General features: G+C 34.5%; 1 protein-coding gene across 3 annotated transcripts in view; it reads left to right on the top strand.

The window, feature by feature from the left end:
- Nucleotides 1–807: 807 nt before the first annotated feature.
- Nucleotides 808–21,730, top strand: part of Aspm (assembly factor for spindle microtubules) — a 59,333-nt gene continuing 38,410 nt past the window's right edge. For all 3 annotated transcript variants that reach the window (XM_047521778.1, XM_047521779.1, XM_047521780.1), the window contains exons 1-10: nucleotides 808–1,245; nucleotides 3,034–3,177; nucleotides 3,329–4,796; nucleotides 11,252–11,356; nucleotides 12,805–12,951; nucleotides 14,188–14,433; nucleotides 15,381–15,448; nucleotides 19,926–20,067; nucleotides 20,622–20,752; nucleotides 21,375–21,550. In XM_047521778.1, coding sequence (XP_047377734.1) covers nucleotides 949–1,245; nucleotides 3,034–3,177; nucleotides 3,329–4,796; nucleotides 11,252–11,356; nucleotides 12,805–12,951; nucleotides 14,188–14,433; nucleotides 15,381–15,448; nucleotides 19,926–20,067; nucleotides 20,622–20,752; nucleotides 21,375–21,550 — 2,924 coding nt within the window. In that variant the 5' untranslated portion in view covers nucleotides 808–948. The remainder of the gene's footprint in view (nucleotides 1,246–3,033; nucleotides 3,178–3,328; nucleotides 4,797–11,251; nucleotides 11,357–12,804; nucleotides 12,952–14,187; nucleotides 14,434–15,380; nucleotides 15,449–19,925; nucleotides 20,068–20,621; nucleotides 20,753–21,374; nucleotides 21,551–21,730) is intronic.

Raw genomic sequence — 21,730 nt, forward strand, 5'->3', positions numbered from 1 at the left:
CTATACTCCTCATCTGTAAAATGCAAATGATGATACTTACGTCCCACCAGATTTCTTGTAGGATCCAAGTTTGGGATAAATATGTAAAGGGCTTGAAACTGTTCCTGACATACAGTAATATGTGGGCTAAGATCATCATTACAAAAAAATATTTATATTATAAAAATTAGACGTTTGTCAAGAGAATTGTCTATCAAAACCATCATTTATGGATTATTGCTCCCAGTATCCAGAGGTAAGAAACAGCATGTACATGTAGTGAGCTCCTGCAATGACCAGTCATTAAAATAAGCATGTTTACACAAACTGTCAATCTAATTGTCTTTATATTCTTCCAATTTAGCCCAGAAAATCGCGAAAGTAAAGTTCAATATAATTCTGGGCGGGTTTTGCCCACTCAACGGTTTTACCTATGGCTGTGCCAAGTAACCGCAATAATTCCTACATTTACTGTGGCAATGCTGTTACTATCTTCCCTTTATCATAACCTGTTTACAAACTCTAAAGGCAATTTCAATCCTGAACCACAGCTTCGGAGTTCGCTAGGTTTCCGCTGCCATTTCATCTCCTCTGCAAAGAGTGACGGCCGGTCGGCCGATGCAATCATTTAAACGAGGCGCTGCGGTTTCATTGGCCGGGAGCTGCTGCTCATTGATTGGCCCTCTGGTGCTGTAGGCGGAGCGCAGAGGTGCTCATTGGTGGAGACGAAAAATTTAAACGGAGGCAAAAGGCAGGACTAGTTTTGCTTCTCAGCTTGAGTTTGGGAGTTTGTGGGTGGGTATCCTTTACTCCTAGCGTGTCGGCTACTGGAAAAGAAAGCAGGGTAAATTCTCTCCTACCATCTCCACGGTCGCGCGGGTGAGGCGGTCAGCGTCGGTCGGGCGTCCCTGCTCCGGAGCAGCCAGGAAGGAGCTGGGGAAGGCTGCCGGAGCGGGGTCTGGAGCTGCCATGGCGACCGGGCGAATGGGGCGAACCTGCTGGGAGGTGAGCCCTACCGAACGCAGGCCGCCCGCGGGGCAGCGGGGCCCCGCGGCCGAGGAGGAGGCGGCTTCCCCGCCGGTGCTGTCCCTCAGCCACTTCTGCAGGTCGCCTTTCCTCTGCTTCGGGGATGTCCGCCTGGGGGCCTCGCGGACGCTGCCCCTGGTCCTGCACAACCCCAACGTGGAGGTGGCTGAGGTGGAGATTTCCCATTTCCCGGCCGCGGACCTAGGCTTCAGCGTGTCTCAGCGCTGCTTCGTGTTGCAGGTGAGTGGTGGGGAGAGGGTGTGTCTTGGGCCTGGCACTCTGCTTCTCGGTCCTTCCTGCCACCTTCCTCTGGAGGCTGAGACATGGAAAAGAAACGACAAAATTACCCTTAGAGATAAAGGCAGAGCGTGGGTGGCCCTTGACACACACATAAAACCCTAGGGCATTCAGTTACTAGGGCGATGACAGCACCAAGGCGTGCCTACTTATCTTTTACAGCATTTTAAATAAACTATGTGAAAAATTCAGGCATTTAAACGTATACTCTAGGTATTGTGAAATGCTTTTGGTGTTCTAAACTAATAGATGGCACTTTTGAACATCCTGTTTTTTAAGAGTATATTGGTTGAAGTTTTTTAAATTACTGCTTCCTATCTATCATCTTCATATAATTTTAGTTTCCATATGTATCCTTAGAGTAACTACTTTTTCTGGTGAAATGGTGAATTTTGTTTTGGCTAAATGGTCCACCAAAGAGCCAAAATGAAGTTCCTTAGGGTAGTCCTTAATATGTATGTGTGGTGTATAGGTGCAGTTTTGAATTTTATTCTCTTGCTGTCAGTGTCGTTGTAAGAGTGCATTCAATTTAATTTTATGACCTTTATTTCAAGAAAGTCCCTCACAATTTTTACAGCCTGCTTTGTTCAGAGTACGGGTCCCATTCCCATCACCACAAAACAGAAAATTTGTTTTTATTTTGACTGCTGTGCCCTTTTCATTGAGTAGGACCTTGGAAAGCATGAAATCATTAACTGAGGGGGTCTGAACTAGTTGGCTAATCACCATTTCATAAGGTTAGGAGTAGTAATTTTAATCTGAGTTCCATTGCCCTCTATGTCACTAGTGGCTCATCTGTACTTCAAAACCTGTCTGTTCTTGTTTATGAATGACTGCTTTTCTTGCTATGGAAAGATAGACTTCTGTATACATAATACTTTTACTTATTCTTTTTTGTTATAATGTAGAAGTAAGGTTCTTGTTTTCAGAATAAATTGTTTTATGAAGATTCTCTATTTGTATTTTCTAAAACAAACTGTTTATGATATTATATAGATTCACTTTTCAAACAAAAACTTGTCTTTTTTCCTTTGACAAACAGCCAAGCCTTCGTTTGTTTGTTTGTTATTGTTGTTTTGTCCTGTCAGGGTTTAGCAGATTCTACCTGCCAGGCTGTATGGTATAAATGTTGAAGTCAAACTGTGGAACCACACTGCCTGGGTTCTAATTATTAGCTGCATGACTTGGACAAAGTTTCTAGACATTGATCACTTCATATATAAAACGTACATAATAGTACCTGCTTCCTAGGAATGTGAATTGTTAACCAGTTCTATGAGATACTTGCAATTGTGCCTGAAACATACAAATTGTTTAACAAAGATCAGCATTACAATGTGGACTGTAGAGGAGTTTGTGGAAAGAGGGAATTTAGTTGATCATCTTTATATTTCTTTTTCCGCAAAGTCTTTGTGATACAGTGCCATTATATTTGAACTAGAAGTACTATACATATAAGAGTAGACATTTCAATTTTTGAAAACCACTCAATTAAAATGATCTGAAGACGATTGCTTTCATATAGTTAGATTTTATTATAATTTTATGTCATTATGAACCCTGTTAGTGCTAGTGACTTTTTTCTTTATAATGAAATGCACAGTTCAGGTAGGAAAAATGTATTTCACTTACCATATGCTCTTAGGGTTTGGAGTCCTAAGTTGCATGTTATGCTTTGATTATTTTAATTATATTGTTGTAATCATTTAAAGTGTATTCTTTGGATTGTAGCCTAAAGAAAAAATGGTTATTTCTGTTAACTGGACGCCATTGAAAGAAGGCCGAGTAAGAGAAATTGTGACATTTCTTGTAAATGATGTTCTGAAACACCAAGCCATATTACTAGGAAATGCAGAAGAGCTGAAAAAGAAAAAGGTAAGTTTAATCATTCTGTAACTTACTCCAAGAAAATGTTTAGTAATATGTAAAAATTATTTTGATGACAGGCCTGAAGTAACATAAATTTCTTATTAACTAATATTCAGTGGTTTTCAGTTTCATCATTTTATTTTGCTTATTTTTACAGAGGAGTCTTTGGAATACCATTAATAAAAAGAAAAATTCAGCCTCTTCAAGTCATAACAAAAAAATTTCAAATGGTCAAAATGTTAACAAAACATTTTGTGTTTCTCAAAAAGTTGACAGAATTAGGAGCCCACTCCAGGCATGTGAAAATTTGGCTATGAATGAAGGCTGTTCTCCAACAGAAAATAGTTCTTTAACGCTTGAAGAAAATAAAATACCTATATCACCTATTAGCCCTGCTTTCCAAGAATGTCATGGTGAAATTTGCTTGCCACTTTCTGTACGTCGGTCTACTACCTACTCATCTCTTCTTGGATGTGGAAATGAGGAACAGTTAAAAGTAGAAGGTGCCACCATTTCAAAAGATTTTAATTTTAATGAGGAAGTCATAACTGAAACTTCCTTTCAAAGTGAGGAGAATAGTAAACTTATTCTGACTCCAAACTGTTCTTCAACTTTGAACATTATACAAAGTCAAGGAAATTTTCTAAGTCCAGATTCTTTTGTAAATAACAGTCATGCAACTAATAATGAAATAGGGTTAGTGACATTTCTTTCATCAGATAGACTTACAAAAGATAATTCAGAGTCTGTGAATTTGGAATCCAAAACTGTACATGAAATTTACAGAACAATTTTAAGTCCAGATTCTTTCATAAATGATAATTATGGAATAAATCAGAATCTAGAGTCAGACTCAGTTAATCCCATTTTATCCCCAAATCAGTTTGTAAAAGATAACATGGCACATATATATACTTCTCAGCAAACATGTGAAGTATCATCATTACCAAACAAAAATTCTCAGAATGCCCAGTCTCCTCAACACTGGAGAAAAAATGAAGTTTTGCCATGTAGTCCTGAATGTCAGGGTTCAAAAACACCCAAACTTAATTTTGAAGAACTAAAACCTGTAGAAGTGAAGTCAAATTACTACAATTTTACAAAACAAATTCATCCTAAATTTTCTGCAGTTCAAGATGCGTCTAGTTACAACCTTAATAAGCAACATAAGAGACGCCCCATACTTTCTACCACTGTTACTAAAAGGAAGCCCACCATTGCCAGAGAAAAGCAAACTGAAATTAATAAACCAAAAGCAAAAAGATCTCTCAACAGTACAGTAGGTGACTGTGAAAAAGTAATAGATCACCCAAAAGAAAAAGAAGCTTTACATTCTCATCTTCCAATTATCGATTCAGTATTAAGTAAACCTAAGTGTTATAAAAGTGAAATAACTACTTCAACGACAGCTTTAGTTGCCTGTAAAAGAAAAATTGATGGAAACATGGAAGATACAAATGTGAAGGTTGCTATTACAGAACATGTGAATGTACACAAAATCAAAAGAATCCACTTTTCTCCCTTGGAATCTAAAACATCAACTGTTAAAAAAATAAAAAAGATGACAACACCCATCTCAAAACATACTAGCAACAGGGAGAAATTAAGCCTTAAGAAGAAACCTGGTGAGTATTACTTATAAAATCTCTAGTGAAAGTATACCTATAAAGGATATATTTTCTGTTTTGGTTTAGTAAATCTGCTTTGATAAGCTTGTATTAACTTGTACTTTTCATCTGCCAAATTGCTTAGTAGAAGACAGAACAAACATAGTGTGGAACTAATTTCTGAAATAGTTGCAATCTTGTCTGTTAAACTTTTGGTATTTTATTTGTGAATTTTCTGCAATTTGATTTTTTTTTTTTTTTTTTTTTTTTTTTGGTACCTCCTTAAGTTTTATACCCAAAGAGAGTACTTGACTTGCCTTGCCTTAGTCCATGCCCTAATTGGAAGGCCCAGTGAAGTTTCTGGCCTACATAGTACCATCTGAAGAATTGTAGGAAAGACCTTTGCATGTCTTGTGCTCCTAATGACCTTACTTTCTCTCAGCCTCTGCCCAGCCACCAATTAGAAATGAAGATAAGTCCCTAGAGTTCTCCATTCCTTAGGGAAGAACATTTTTCCTTTTCTATTATTCACATCTTTATCACACTGCCTCAGAAGCAGACAGGATTAATCCCATCACACACTTTTAACCCAAATTATCTCTTCTGACAATCAAGGTCCACGCAGGAAAACAACCCACACTAGGTATTTTACCAGTTAATTTGAAAGAATTCTAGGACTCCTAAGAAATACACCACATATCTCATTTCTCTTTGAACATCCCCAATTTGAACCATTTCCTTTCTCCAGTTCTGTAAACCCTTCTGTACCCTTTGGACTCTGTTCACTAGCACTTCTTTGCAGACATTCTCCTACCTTGTTACCCTGCTGAAGCCTGACCTTGTCCTGACAACAATGCTTTCATTACAACCCTCTCAAGTTGTGTCTGCATTCTCTCCTACTTTTATGACTTTGGACCTCCTGCGGAATCTTCTAATATCTACTTTTTTTCTTTTATCTATTTCCAAACTAATATCCTTGTTCCCTTAAAAATAAGCAAAAAGAAAATAACAAAACAGCTTAAGTCTCATTTTTCAGACTTTCCCACCTGTATCTTTCCTTTTTGCAGAGAATGATTTGCTCTCAAAATTTTGAATCTTCCTCATTATGTTTTTTCTAAAACAACTATTATTATGATTTCAAAATCCTTCCAAAAGATCCTTCTAATACTCTGACAATTTAGTTCCAATCTCCTTAGGCCTGGATCTCCTAAAAGTATCTCAATTTCTAGTTACTATATCTATGAGTTCCACATTTTCTCTAGAACCCTACTTAACATATTTTATACCCTTTGTACATCTACAGTTCTTTAATCCACCACTGTTTCCGTGGCCCTCACCTCTGACATAGCTGTCTTTCCTTATTTAGATTGAATTCCACAGTTCATCCTAAGTACTTCCTCAGCCTTCATTTCCCTTCATTGTCCTTGCCCAGCAAATTCCAACTCCAATCCTGTCTAACTTTGCCTACTCTGTGCCTGAACGTTGTGGGTTGTTCTTTATGACTGTGAACCCCAAATAAGCCCTGAAATCTTTTTATGGCTCTATTTTCCTGGCTTATTGACTTTGCCATAGGGTATCTCAACCTCTTCTTCTGAAGCCTCTGTTTCCTCCTGTCTCACGACTGATAATAGTAGCTAACATTTACTGAATTCTTTCTCTGTCAGACCTAGTTATGAGTACTTTACTGTTACATCTTTGAATATTTACAACATTCATATGAAGTAAATGTTATTTTTACCTATAGTACAGTTTTACAAATGAGGAACTAGATGCATTGAGAATTGAGTAATTTGCCCAATTTTGTAGAGTCAGTAAGTGATAAAGCTGGGGTTCTACTCTAGGTAATAAGTCAGTATTCTGATCCTCATCCAAGCCAATTACCTGTTTCCTATTTCATTGAGGGACTAGAAATACAGATGCTTTTTTATTTACTAGGGGTTATATACCAATAAACCCATTGTCATTGACCTTAACAAGAAAAGTTTCAATAAAATAGCCAAAACTGATTGAAGTGCATTCAACAAATAGGAGATAGATTGGAACCAGCTAACAAAAGCTTCTTTCAAAATGATATTTTACTTCAGAAAATAACTTTTAATTCAGTATAACCTATATGCAAAAAATTATATTCATCAGTACATAACTCAGTGAAAAGAGAATATTGACTCTATTAAGGAATTCTGCTTAAAAGAAAACAAGCAACATAAGCATGGAGCATAGGCTGAAGGGATAAATAGTCAGTGAGCTCCACATTGTAAATCCAGTGATTATTTCTCAATCTTTGTTTTGGTACCAGGAATTGAACCCAGGGATACTAAACCACTGAGCCACATCCCCAGCCTTTTTTTTAATTTTAGAGACAGGGTCTTCCTGAGTTGCTTAGGGTCTCTCTTAGTTACTGAGGCTGGCTTTGAACTCTCAATCCTCCTGCCTTAGCCTCCCAAACGGTTGGGATTACAGGTGTGCACCGTCACACCAAGCTGTTTCTCAATCTTCATCCTGAACTGTTTGCAATAGTTTGGAGCTTTGAACCTCTACCTTCTTGGAACATTTTATCTTGCCATTCTCATTCCCTTGGTTTTCTTCCTTCTTCATTGACTGCTCCCTGTCAGTTTTCTTTGTGGAAAGTTTTTTATTTCCCCTACTCTTTGGATTATGAAGGGCTAGTCATCGAGCATTTTCATATTTTTGCTCATTCTCTTAATGATCTCATCCTATATCATAGCTTTCAATACTCTCTATAATGTAGACCTCCCACATATATTTCTTCAGGATGGACCTCTTATGTGTAGACTCATATATTCAACATATAATATTTCTACTTGGCTGTATAGTAATATTCATTATTTAATTCATGCAAAGCCAAATCCTTGCTGTCTCCATTCCCACAACAGATCCTCCTCTTTTTCATTTCCCATCTCTGTAAATGATATGTCTATATTTCTCAATATTGACAATTCCAAAGCCATGGAATTGTCTTTGTGTTTTTCTCTCATCCTTTCTCTAAAAACTCAAATGCAGATCTGATTCTAAACTCAGTTTTCTCTTTCCTCTAAATATATTTATAATCTGATCATTTCTCATTTACCAGTTTGAATGACACTGTTTGGGCCAGTGTTTGTCATTGTAGGATGTGCAAACAGATCTCCTTGCTTTCACCTTTGACTTTTCTATAGTCTGTATATACCTACATAGCTATTTTTTAAATATTAGAGCCTTGGCCTGTTCAGTTCCATACCATCTAATGACTTTTGCAATGAAAGCCAAAATTCCTACAATGGTTTACAGGGCCTTATAAGATCTATATTATCACCTATTGACTTTCCAGCCTCTACTCTTACTTTTTTCTTTCCCTTTCTCACTCTGTTTTTTACCACTTTGGCTTCCTTATAGTCCTTGGAACTTCAAATATACTCGTCCTCAGAGTATTTTCAGTTGTTGTTTTCTCTAACTAGAATGACCTTCTCCAATTCACTTATCATATCAAGTTCATAACAGTAACTTGACCAAGGTTCTCAAGAACTACTGAATATTTAGAGTCACAGTTTAAACTCAGGTTTACCTAGCTACAATGTAAATGTTTTTTTCCACCATATCTTGCTAAACTATTGGGATTTAAGTGGAAGAAAAGCTAAATAAAAGTTTTTTTTATTTGGGGTAATGAACAAGGATTATAGTGATGGCACAATGGGATTCACCTCAAAGTTCTGCTGTGCCAATGTATATAGTTATTAAAATAACTCCTCTAATTTTCCAATATGTAGTGTTTTTCTCCCCTGTTTCAGAAACTCCAGTGACTATATTGTTATTAGATGATTTACAAAATTATTATTCTGTAATTTAAGGTCATCAGTTATGTAATCTCTGTTTATCTAGCCAGATATCTTTTTATTTGACAACATGCTAGCCATGTGGTAGTCTTCTTGCCATTCTGTCTCTTACTAACATTCATGTTTTTCTCTCATTAATTCAATCCTATATTTCAAGTATCCTAACCAACTTTTGTTAATACTGTTCTCTAATGAATTTCCCTCTAGTTATAGTCCCTTACAAACTAAATACAGCTTATGTGACATCTTGTACCTACCTGTTAGTTCTAGTTCTTTGCTTTACTGTTTTGTGTAGATATGTTCTGATCAGATAACAAATTATAAGGAACATACCATTTTGATCTCCTGCAAGGTATACAATAAATGATGAACAGAATGAATTAGTAAATGAATGAATGAACAAAGGCCACTGAATTGTTTGACACTTAAATCTGTTTTTGAGGCAGCTACCTGGTTGAGCCTCTTTGCTAGATTTAGAACACTTTGATTTATGAGGCCATATGAGAGCCAGTAATTCACTAAGAACTGCTCTAGCTTCTTTCTCTTCTGATAAACATAGAAAAACAGAGCAAGAAGGCAATTCTCCAGATACATTTATTCAACACTAATAAGGCACATATTAAGTGTTTATACATTGTTTAGACTTTGTTTTCTCAGGGGAAAAATATAATTTGTATCATCAAGTTACTCTCAGTTTTAATGATTAAACACTGCCCAGGGAATTATTGAAGTGCAGAAGCAAAGGTGTATGAATGGCCAAGAGTGTGAGAAGGTGCCAGTGAAGGCTTCCTAATGAATAAAATGATTTCAAGAAAGAGGGTCTTGTTCTAGGTTGCAGAATGAGTCTCCCTAGTATGTTTTAAATGTTCAAATAAAAAGAAAGTGATAACTTTAATAGGTATAAATTTGAGATTCCTCTAAAACCAGAGTAAGCAGCTTTTTTTTTTTTTTTTTTTTTTTTTTTTTAATTTAAGGGCTTTTTTTGATACTTTAAAAAATAACTTTATTTATGTGGTGCTGAGGACAAACTCAGTGCCTCACACATGCTAGGCAGGTGCTCTACCAATGAGCTACAGCCCCAGCCCCAGCCCTTTTTCTTTAATGGTTCAGGATAATAAATATTTTAGGCTTTGCAGGCCATATCTTTATCACAACTATTCAACTCTGCCATCAACAATGTGCAAATCAATGAGTGTTTATGTCCCAATAATTTGTTATTTATAGGTACTGAAATTTGAATTTCGTGTAGTTTTTGTTTTTTTTTTTTTTTTGCAATGCTGGGGATTGAACCCAGGGCCTTGTGCTTGCAAGGCAAGCACTGTACCAACTGAGCTAAATCCCCAGCCCTCATGTAGTTTTTATGTCATTAAATATTATTCACTTCATTTTTTTCCCCCAGTCTTTGACAAATATAAAAACTATGCTTATGGTTCATAAAAGCAGATTGTGCTGAATTTTTCACATGGGCTATAGTTTGCTCTAATTAGGAAAGATGCTTACATTTAGTAGCAGAATATGCTGGTGTGACAACTTGCTTTTAAGAGCGTGAACTGCTACTTCCATAGGTATTTGCTACTATGAATTCTGTTGCCTTTTCCTTTGTGATCACTTGCCATTTGTTAATCATGTGAGCTATATACCTGGGAATCAGACTGTTCTCATTCTTCATCATTTTCCTAGTGAGATGGTATTAAGACTTATTGTTTCCACTAATAAAACAACTCTGTTTCCATTACCTTTGTTAAAAATTGTTTTATCATATCTAACTTGGGTAACAACTGCCTTATAGTTTTCTGTCTTTAGTCATGACCTCATTCATTTTCTTGCTCATACTATTTTCTAAAATAAAGATAAAGGTGTTATTTCTTAGAAAAAAATCTATTACTGGTATGGAGGGTGATTCAAACTTAATAATAGTGCAGGCTCTAGAACTTAACTACCTAGTTCAAATCCCTACTGCTTCCTAACTTGTGTGATTTTTCAGCCCCAGTATCCTAATTATGTGAATTTTGAATAATTATAGTACTCCTTTCATAGATTTATTGTGATAGTTGTGTGAAAGATTGATATTTGATAGTTCTTGGCATAATATTTTCAATTATTAGCTGCCACTGTTATTAATATTGTTGAACTCTTCCTTTTCCAACTTCTTTTATTTCATTTTTCATATGTATTCTTTGTTTTAGCCTTCTTATAGTTTTGTCAGCAGGCCATATTCCTTCTGCTTAATATTCATTTTATGAGTTAGCACATGTATATTTTCATCTAGAAGGTCTTTTATACCCCTTTTAAACTTCTTCCATACTAGGCTTAACTGCCTATAGGCTGTGACAGTATCGTTCCATTCTGTGTTTTCCCTATACCTAGCACAGTCTGGAATATATGCACACAGTAAGTTGTGGTTGAATCTGGACTGTAAAGTCTATAGACAAAACTTAAATGTGGTTTTTGGTCTGTAAATTCCAGGTGTTGGTTTCATTGACCACTAAGTTCATAGCATTAGTATCTGGAGGATAGTAGTTATGAAGTATTTGCTAAATGAATGTGATTATGAAGAACTCATACTTTTAACTTTCAATGAACTACCAACTTTGGGAATTTTATTTTTTAATGCTATTAATTTTGTTTTCTGATGTATTTTAGATTCACTGGCATTCAAAACTCCTTTTTCTAAAACAAATAAAAGGATAAAACCTATTGTTGCTGTGGCACAGTCTAATTTGACCTTCATAAAACCATTAAAAGCAGGTAAGTGCTTATTATATTTAAACTATCTGAAAAAGTAACATGGGATGAAGCATTAATTTCATTTCAAATGGAAATGAGTTTATTTTTTATTTGAATAAAAGCCTTGAAGAATTTTTAAAGTGTGTATGCAAATTATAATTAAGATATTCTTTCAGACTTTACTGAAATTGCCTCGTGGTAGTTTAGAATTTATAAATAATCAGGGAATTTTGTTTTACTTCTTTCCATTTTGCTTGATCACATTTTATACCCAAAATGTTTTCAAATCTTTGCAGCAAGTAGTGAAAGACAAATAGATATTGTTCAGTGTTTTAACTATGGTTTTACTAGTAAAAAAAGAACTTTCTTTTTTCTTTTTATTTTTACAGACTGCATTTTGATTCATTGTACACAAATGGGGTATATCATTTCATTTCTATGGTTGTACACAATGTAGATTCATACCATTTGTGTAATCATACGTGTACATAGGGTAATGATGTCTGTCTCATTCCACCATCTTTCAAACCCGCACCCCCTCCCCCCATCACTTCCCTCTACATAATCGTAATCCAAAATTCCTCCATTCTTCTCTTACTCCTATCCCACTACTCTCATATGTATCATCATCCACTTATCAGAGAAAACATTTGGCCTTTGGTTTTTTGGAATTGGCTTATTTCACTTAGCATGATATTCTCCAGCTCCATCCATTCACCTGCAAATGCCATAATTTTATTCTTATTTATGGCTGAAGAATATTCCATTGTGTATATATACCATAGTTTCTTTATCCATTCATCTATTGAAGAGTATCTAGGTTGGTTCCACAATCTAGCTATTGTGAATTGAGCTGCTATAAACATTGATGTGACTGTGTTATTGTAGTATGCTGATTTGAAGTCCTTTGGGTATAAACCGAGGAGTGGGATAACTGGGTCAAATTGTGGGTCCATTCCAAGTTTTCTGAGGGATTATACTGCTTTACAGAGTGTCTGCACCAATTTGCAGTTCAAGCATCAGTGTATGAGTGTGCTTTTTCCCCACATCCATGCCAACATCTATTATTGTTTGTGTTCTTGATATTATCGGTTCTAATTGGAGTAAGATGAAATCTCGGGGTGGTTTTAATTTGCATTTCTCTAATTACTAGAGGTGTTGAACACTTTTTCATACATTTGTTAATCTCCTGTATATCTTCTGTAAAGTGTCTGCCCAGTGCCTTAGCCCATTTATTGATTTGGTTCTTTGTATTTTTGGTGTAAAGTTTTGTAAGTTCTTTATAAATTTTGGTGATTAGTGCTCTGTCTGAAGTGTGCATGGAAAAGATTTTCTCCCACTCTGTAGGCTCTTTCTTCACATTACTGATTGTTTCCTTTGCTGAGAAAAAGTTAAAAAAGAATTTTGCTATATATTATATAGTAATTTACAAGAAATTTTCTTGTGTAATAATCTAATTGTATTCTTAGATATTCCTAGACACCCAATGCCATTTGCTGCAAAGAACATGTTTTATGATGAACGCTGGAAGGAAAAACAGGAACAGGGTTTCACTTGGTGGCTAAATTTTATATTAACTCCTGATGACTTCACTGTTAAAACAAGTATTTCTGAAGGTAAATATTAAATTAATGTTTTAAATTTAATAATACTCTTATTTCAGCAGACCAGAACGTTGACAGGGTATGTGTGCTTCATTTATTATTTTATAATTTGCTAATTCATTGACCTATATTCTAAAGATTGTATAGGTAATTTTTCTTATTTAGGTTGATATGTAACAGTACTGAAATTTGCTTTTTCTTTTTGCTTTCCATTATATCAGTTTATCAGCTAATGTAAGCAGTCCTTTGTGGCCTGACCATTTTGAATGTATTGACTCAATTGTTAATACCTTAGTTTAAGGAGTATGTAGGAACACTGCATAGTACACTGTGGGAGATGATTCAGATGGAATTTTAAAATATTGCAGTGTTTATTCTGGAAGAGAAGACTTGGGTGTGGGATAAGGTAGAAACATGGTACTCTCAAACATTTGAAGAATTTTCTTCTGAAAGAGAAGGAAATCTAAATTTTGTGCAGTTCTTGCATAGAAATTATAGGAATCCATTTTAGATAAGGAAAAAATCCTTATGAACATTTAAGTTGTCAAACCATTGTGTAGGACGTCTTGCAAAATGGTGATTTCCCCATCATTACAATGTTCAAACAGACCATGTTTCACATTTGTCATAGAAGCATGTATAGGGTTTCTGCATTAAGAGAGTCTGGATTAGATGATCTCTAAGTTCACTTTTCTTTTTCTTCCAAAGGAAATAAAGCCTGATTTTAAGAGAAAGGGTTATATAAAAATTTAAATTACATTTCAAAATCGAATTAATTGTTTTTAAAAAAATCACATTCTTTAGGAATTTAACTTTTTAAAATTAATTTATAAAGAGAATGGACAGGGCTGGGTTGTGGCTCAGTGGTAGAGCGCTTGCCCGGCATGTGTGAGGCACTGGGTTCAATCCTCAGCACTTCATAAATAAAGAGAATGGAAACAGAGAAGCCAGTGAGAAGGTCATTTAATGGTCTAGATTAGAGATGCTAATGTTTAAAATGTTGGTGGTAGAACTGTGAGAAGTATGTAGATTTGGAATGCATTCTGCAGGTAGTGCTAACAGGTTGTGGAGATATATTGGCCAAAGGTACTTAGTGAATGATGGCAACTATATTTTAAGATTATGAGAAGAAAACTTGGAGGAATGGGAAATTCCATTTTTACCATCTTAAGTTGTATTGTATTGCTGAAGTTAAGAATGTATGATGTTTTTTAATCGGGAACATTCATTCTTTTGTTTTTCACCCAGTAAATGCTGCTACTCTTCTTTTGGGAGTGGAGAATCAACATAAAATAAGTGTTCCTAGAGCACCTACAAAAGATGAAATGTCTCTCAGAGCTTATACTGCACGGTGCAGGTTGAATAGATTACGTCGCACAGCATGCTCTTTATTTACTTCTGAAAAAATGGTTAAAGCTATTAAAAAACTTGAAGTTGAAATTGAAGCTAGGCGGTTAATTGTTCGAAAGGATAGACATCTCTGGAAAGATATTGGTAAGAAGGTTACTAATTCTTTAAAAACACTAGAGATTTTGCATTTCATCCCTGCCCCCAGCTTTATTGAGGGAAGTATAATTGATAAATTAAAATTATTTATGTTTAAATTATACAGTTTGATGTTGATATAAATATATATATATATATAAAGATGATAACTACAAATATAGCTAATTAACATATGCAGCACCTCACATAGTTCCTTTGTGTAGGAGATGGATTGAGGACATTTAAAATGTATTCTTAGCAAATTTCAAATTTGTAATTCAGCATTGATAACTATAGTCGCCATACTACTATAGAGTAGATCTCCAGAACTTATTCATCTTGTGGAAATGAAACTTTGTACCCTCTTGATATGCATCTCCTCAGCCCTTAGCAACCACCATTCTCTCTGCTTCTGTGAATTTGATGTTTTTAGATTCCATGTACAAGTGAGATAATACAGTGATTGTTTTCCTTACTTGGCTTATTGCTCTTAACATAATGCCCTCCAGGTCTATCCTCACTGTGAAAAAAGACAGGATTTCCTTCATCTTAGACACCGAATAGTATTTCTTTATGTATATAGAAACAACACATTTTCTTTATTCTTTCTTTCTTTGGTGGACACTTAGATTGTTTCCACATCTTGGCTATAATGAGTAATGCTGCAACAAATATAAAAATAAAATTATCTCTTCCAGACATTGATTGCATTTCCTTTGTATATAGAGGCCTAAGAGATTTTATGTTTCAAAACTGAATATACTTGCTTTTCTGCCTGAAATTTCATATATATAAATATAATCCTGTATATTTAAGAATAGAAGTATTTTTCATTTAAACTATTTAGTCCATATGAGTGATTATTCTTTTTTCCCACTGATATCTTTTCTATGGAATTTTATCATCTTTATTTAATTAGTGATCTGAATTTAATTTTCTTTGGATGTATATTTCAGGAGAACGTCAGAAAGTCCTGAATTGGCTATTGTCCTATAATCCTTTGTGGCTTCGAATTGGCTTAGAGGTAAGCATATGTTTTAGTTTTTTTCAACAATTTACTTTTCAATTATATACTTAAAATATTCTTTATTAAAATATGGTTCAACTCATAGAAGTTTTAAAGTCATGTGTTGAGCTTGATTCATCTTCAAATGTAAAATATAAGGTCAACTAATAAATACTGATTAGATAAATAGACCATGCCATTATATATTATTGACATATTGTTACAGAGTAATTGATTCTGTAGTTTTTTTCTTTTATTTCTTTTGGTATTGGAGATTGAATCCATGGGCACTTTACCACTGAGCCACACCCCTAGCCCTTTCTAATTTTTATTTTGAGACAAGGTTTTGCTAACTTGTTTAGGGCCTTACTTAATTGCTAAGGCCGGCCTCAAACTTGTGATCCTCCTGCCTCAGCCTTCCAAGCCACTTGGAATTACAGTTGTGCACCACCATGCCCAGCTACTTCTATAGTCTTTTAAATATATATAATTTGGTGTTGGATATAATGACTCCTTATAGTAAGCTGATTTTTGAACACTTATAAATGAAAAGACTAGGCTGCTTAAAGTATATTTTCTTATCTAAATCTCTTTAAAACTCAATGAGATGTATATTATTATTTTTACTTCTCTAACAAAGTGAAAACTAAGGTATTAGTTGACTTGCAAAATGCCAGTAATTGGTCAAGTATTGAACTTCCAGCTGTCTAAGCCAAAGCCCAACTTTCTATTTTTTTTTTTTAATTTATTTTTATTGTAAACAAATGGGATACATGTTGTTTCTGTTTGTACATGGAGTAACAGCATACCATTTGTGTAATCATATATTTACATTGGGTAATGATGGTTGATTCATTCCATTGTTTTTTCATTCCCCCAACCCCTCTCACCTCTCTTTTCCCTCTATACAGTCCCTCCTTCCTCCATTCTTGCCCCCCTCCCACCCCCCATTATGTGTCATCATCCGCTTATCAGTGAGATCATTCACCTTTTGGATCTTTGAGATTGGCTTATCTCACTTAGCATGATATTCTCCAATTTCATCCATTTGCCTGCAAATGCCATAATTTTATTATTCTTTATAAGCTGAGTAATATTCCATTGTGTGTGTGTGTATATATATATATCACAGTTTCTTTATCCATTCATCAATTGAAGGACATCTAGGTTGGTTCCACAGTCTGGCTATTGTGAATTGAGCAGCTATGAACATTGATGTGGCTGTATCTCTGTAGTATGCTGATTTTATTTATTTATTTTTTTATTTTTATTTTTATTTTTTTTAATTGTAAACAAATGGGATACATGTTGTTTCTGATTGTAAATGGAGTAACAGCATACCATTTGCGTAATCATACGTTTTACATAGGGTAATGATGTTTGATTCATTCTGTTATTTTTTCCTCCCCCCCACCCCTCCTACCCCTCTTTTCCCTCTATACAGTCCCTCCTTCCTCCATTTTTGTCCCCCTCCCATCCCTCATTATGTGTCATCATCTGCTTATTCACCTTTTGGATTTTTGAGATTAGCTTATCTAACTTAGCATGATATTCTCCAATTTCATCCATTTGCCTGCAAATGCCATAATTTTATCATTCTTTATAGCTTAGTAATATTCCATTATATATATATACCACAGTTTCTTTATCCATTCATCAATTGAAGGACATCTAGGTTGGTTCCACAGTCTGGCTATTGTGAATTGAGCAGCTATGAACATTGATGTGGCTGTATCTCTGTAGTATGCTGATTTTAAGTCCTTTGGGTATAGGCCAAGGAGTGGTATAGCTGGGTCAAATGGTGGGTTCATTCCAAGTTTTCTAAGGAATCTCCACACTGCTTTCCAGAGTGACTGCACTAATTTGCAGCCCCACCAGCAATGTATGAGTGTACCTTTTTCACCACATCCTCTCCAACACCTATTGTTGCTTGTATTCTTGATAATCGCCATTCTAATTGGGATGAGATGGAATCTTAGTGTAGTTTTGATTTGCATTTCTCTTATTACTAAAGATGGTGAACATTTTTTCATATGTTTGTTGATTGCTTGCAGATCTTCTTCTGTGAAGCGTCTGTTCATATCCTTAGCCCATTTGTTGATTGGATTATTTGTATTCTTGTTGTAGAGTTTTTTGAGTTCTTTATATATTCAGGAAATTAGTGCTTTATCTGAAGTATGAGTGGCAAAGATATTCTCCCACTCTGTAGGCTCTTTCTTTGCATTGCTGATAGTTTCCTTTGTTGAGAGAAAGCTATTTAGTTTGAATCTATCCCAGTTATTGATTCTTGCTTTTATTTCTTGTGCTATGGGAGTCCTGTTAAGGAAGTCTGATCCTAAGCCAACAAGTTGAAGATTTGGACCTACTTTTTCTTCTATAAGATGCAGGGTCTCTGGTCTGATTTCTATTTTGATGGAGTCATCCTTATAAAAATGTCATCCAGATTTGAGTTCTTTACATAATAGTACTTGGCTTAATAATATCTAGAATGTTAAAGCTAATAGAATTGAAAAGCAACTACTAGAAGTTGTCTGTTAAAATTATGGTTTTATAATAAAGTGTTTTCTGTGCTTTCTTTTATTTTAGTCTTTTAACAATACGTTTTTATGTTTTTTCTAGATTTCTCACTTTCCTGATGTGAGATCTCTCATTATTATTTCAATTTATTCTAAGTTTTAGAAGAGTCTTTGAACTGAAGGGAACTTTTGCAGTAATCTACATTTTATGTACCAATAAATGGACATTCAGAAAGAACAAATAATAAGCTTACTATGATAGTGTCATTACTAAGATTTCTCCTTTCAGTGCTGGTACCCTTTCTCTTTCATTATTCCGTAAATTACATGTCAACTTGCTCTGGTTCACATATCAAATAATTCTGGAGTCTCAATTGAAGTAGATTTTGATGAGGAAAATCACTCTTTCCAATTTGGGAAATAGCTTTTGTGTGTGTATATGTGCAAAGGTAAAAAGGAATATTGTTAGGTAGATACTTGTAAAACATTTGTTTTAAATTTCCCTTTTATTTTTTTAATTTATCAGTTTATTTATTAAATTTATTTTTAACTGATACATAACAACATAAAATAGTACATATTAAAGAAGTACCATGTTATGTTTTAATATATGTACATATTACATAATGTGTGAATCAGGTTAAATATTTGTATCCTCAAACATTTTTTATTTCTTTATAATAAAATCTTTCAAAATGCTTCTAGCTTTTTGAAATGCACAGTATGTTATTGCTAACTACTGTTACCCTATCATACAATAGCACAAGAAGTTGCTCCTAGTTGTCGTTTAAAACTTCTGTTTAAATGTAGTTTGTGTCACCTCCACTAATATTCTATTGGCCAAAACACATTAAATAGCTAAGCACAATTAGGCAGGAAGTTAACCTCTCACAAGAGACACAATAAGTCCATGGCGGATGGTAGGACTGTATAATTCTTTTACAGGGAGTGGAGGTGTCAGTAACTGTGAAATAAATAAAACATTCTACCTACCACCACACCTTGGTATTCTGTAAATGGGGATGACTTTTGAGGGTTTTTTTGGGGAGAGGGGTGGCAGGTATCAGGGATTGAACTCAGGGGCACTCAACCACTGAGCCACGTCCCCAGCCCTATTTTGTATTTTATTTAGAGACAGGGTTACACTGAGTTGCTTAGTGCCTCACCATTGCTGAGGCTGGCTTTGTACTCATAATCCTCCTGTCTCAGCCTCTCAAGCTGCTGGGATTACAGGCATGCACTATGTTTGAGGATTTTAAGAAAGTTTCGAAGACAAAAAAAAAAGTAAATGATGAATTTCCCTGTCTTGGAAATTATTTAATACTTTTCTACACTGTCATTTATTTTGTCAATGTTGGATTACAGCATATATTTGATATGTTTTTAGTTTTTTCTAATTATTTTAGAATCAATAATAACTGTTGATGTTAAACTAATTTCATATTTGTGATTGATTATAAACATGTCTGAGCTTCTCAAACTATTAGATCTTAGATGATTTGCAGATGGTTTTCTACATTTTAATTATTATAAAATTTTAAATAATTATGTTTCTGTTGTACTTTCATTTAGACCGTGTCTTGCTCAGTTGCTGAGGCTGGTCTCAAATTTGTGATCCTCCTGCCTCAGCCTTCAAGTAAATGATATTACAGGTGTATACACTGCCCCCAGCTATAATTCTTTAACTTAAAGGAAAATTTTTAAATGTAAATGTAAATACTGCTTTTCAGATAATTAAAAATTTATCTAAGTTCTAAGCTCTTTTTTTTTTTTTGTGAAGTATACAGTAAACATTTTAAAAATGCTCGTACAGTTTAAAAAGGTTATTTACTGAATGACTGTGTCACTTCCTTACTATTTAGGATATCAACTATTACACCAGTTCCTTAGAAGATTGTTGTCTACTTTTCTCCAATAGTGTTTCATTCTTTTTTCGAGGTAGTATGGTTCTGACTTCAGTTTTCATTTTTTGTTTTTAGACAATTTATGGAGAACTCATATCTTTGGAAGACAATAGTGATGTCACAGGGTTGGCTATGTTTATTCTGAATCGCTTGCTTTGGAATCCTGATATAGCCGCTGACTATAGACACCCCACTGTTCCTCATCTATATAGAGATGGTAAACATTTCTGCCTCTGCGTTTTCTGCACACTGTGCATAAATGGCTTCTTGTTATTCTTCCTGTTTCTATTTGCATTTTACTTTCTTAAAGAAAATAGTCTAAGTTGGTCTGTTCCACTACCTTCCTTTCCCTTACTCCCATTTTTCCCCTTCACTTCCTCCTTCACTGTGTATAATTATTATTACTATTTGTTGTTTCTCCCCACCTCCCCACCATAGGTTTTAAATCCTATTCAGATTATATTCGCCATGCTTTGCTACTGTATGTGTAGCACCTAGGTTGAAACTTGCAAATGTTGGTTGAATGAAACCAGCTAAATCTCCTGATGTGCCTATCTTCCTTATCCATGAATTGAAAGTATTATGGTACCTCTTATGTAGAGTTGTTGTATAGGTTTATTGGATTTATATATGTAATACACAAAGAAAGGCACATAGTGGTTTTTTTGTTTGTTTACTACCAGTTTTTTACTAGCATATTATTGTTTTCATGTTTTAGGTGAATCCTGTCTTTCGTAGATGAATTTATGTTTTTCATGTGTTTTATCTAAGGTCATGAAGAAGCTTTGTCCAAGTTCACATTGAAAAAGTTATTGCTGTTGGTCTGTTTCCTTGATCATGCTAAAATTTCCAGACTTATTGATCATGATCCTTGTCTCTTCTGTAAAGACGCTGAATTCAAGGTATAGTTTTCATTTTATGTTATATATTTTATATTTCCCTTTTAAAACTTTTATTGCTTTTATGGCATATTTTTATTTAGAAAGAACATTGATTTTCTAAAGAATAATATTTTGTAATAAAATAGGAATGAATGTCTCTTCAGTGAATCCCATCAGTTATTCTGCCTTGCCCGATTTCTGTTGGTTGACCTCTCACTAGTATATTATTATTATTATTTATTTATTTATTTTTTCCGTGCTGGGGATTGAACCCCAGGAGGCAAGCACTCTACCAACTGAGCCATATCCCCAGCCCTCATTATTACTCTTAAATTTGAAAGTGAACTAAACTATGCTTTTGAGAAATTAATTTTTGGGGAAATTTTTTATCTAATTTTGCTATAGGGTTTTATCAAATTGATGCTAGTTTTTGTAATATATTATTATGAGCAATTTTTAAAGAGATCATAGATTGAAAATATATATTTGCATTATTACCATGTGATATGAAACTGACAAACTTTTTAAACTACTATTAATTTTATTTCATGTCTATATGTTTGAAATGACTCAAATGGTTTGCTTTTATTATGGAAAAGGTTATAATATTGAAATATTGTATCTGCAACCTGTTTCTTTATAGGCTAGTAAAGAAATCCTTCTGGCTTTTTCACGAGATTTTCTGAGTGGTGAAGGTGACCTTTCCCGTCACCTTGGCTTATTGGGATTACCTGTTAGCCACGTTCAGACACCATTTGATGAATTTGATTTTTCTGTTACAAATCTTGCTGTAGACTTGCAGTGTGGGGTGCGTCTTGTGTAAGTATAAGAAATAAAATAATTTTGCTTAATGGGACAGACTGGAATTTTTTGGAAAATCATATTCAGTACTTATAATTTTTTTTTGTTTGCTCTTTCTCATAATGGAATAAATTTAGGGTTGAAAAAATTGAGCATTCTCTTTCCAAATGGTATCACTTTTGTGCCCAGAAACTTGTC

Source organism: Sciurus carolinensis, chromosome 12, assembly GCF_902686445.1.
Source record: "Sciurus carolinensis chromosome 12, mSciCar1.2, whole genome shotgun sequence".
NCBI lineage: Eukaryota > Metazoa > Chordata > Mammalia > Rodentia > Sciuridae > Sciurus > Sciurus carolinensis.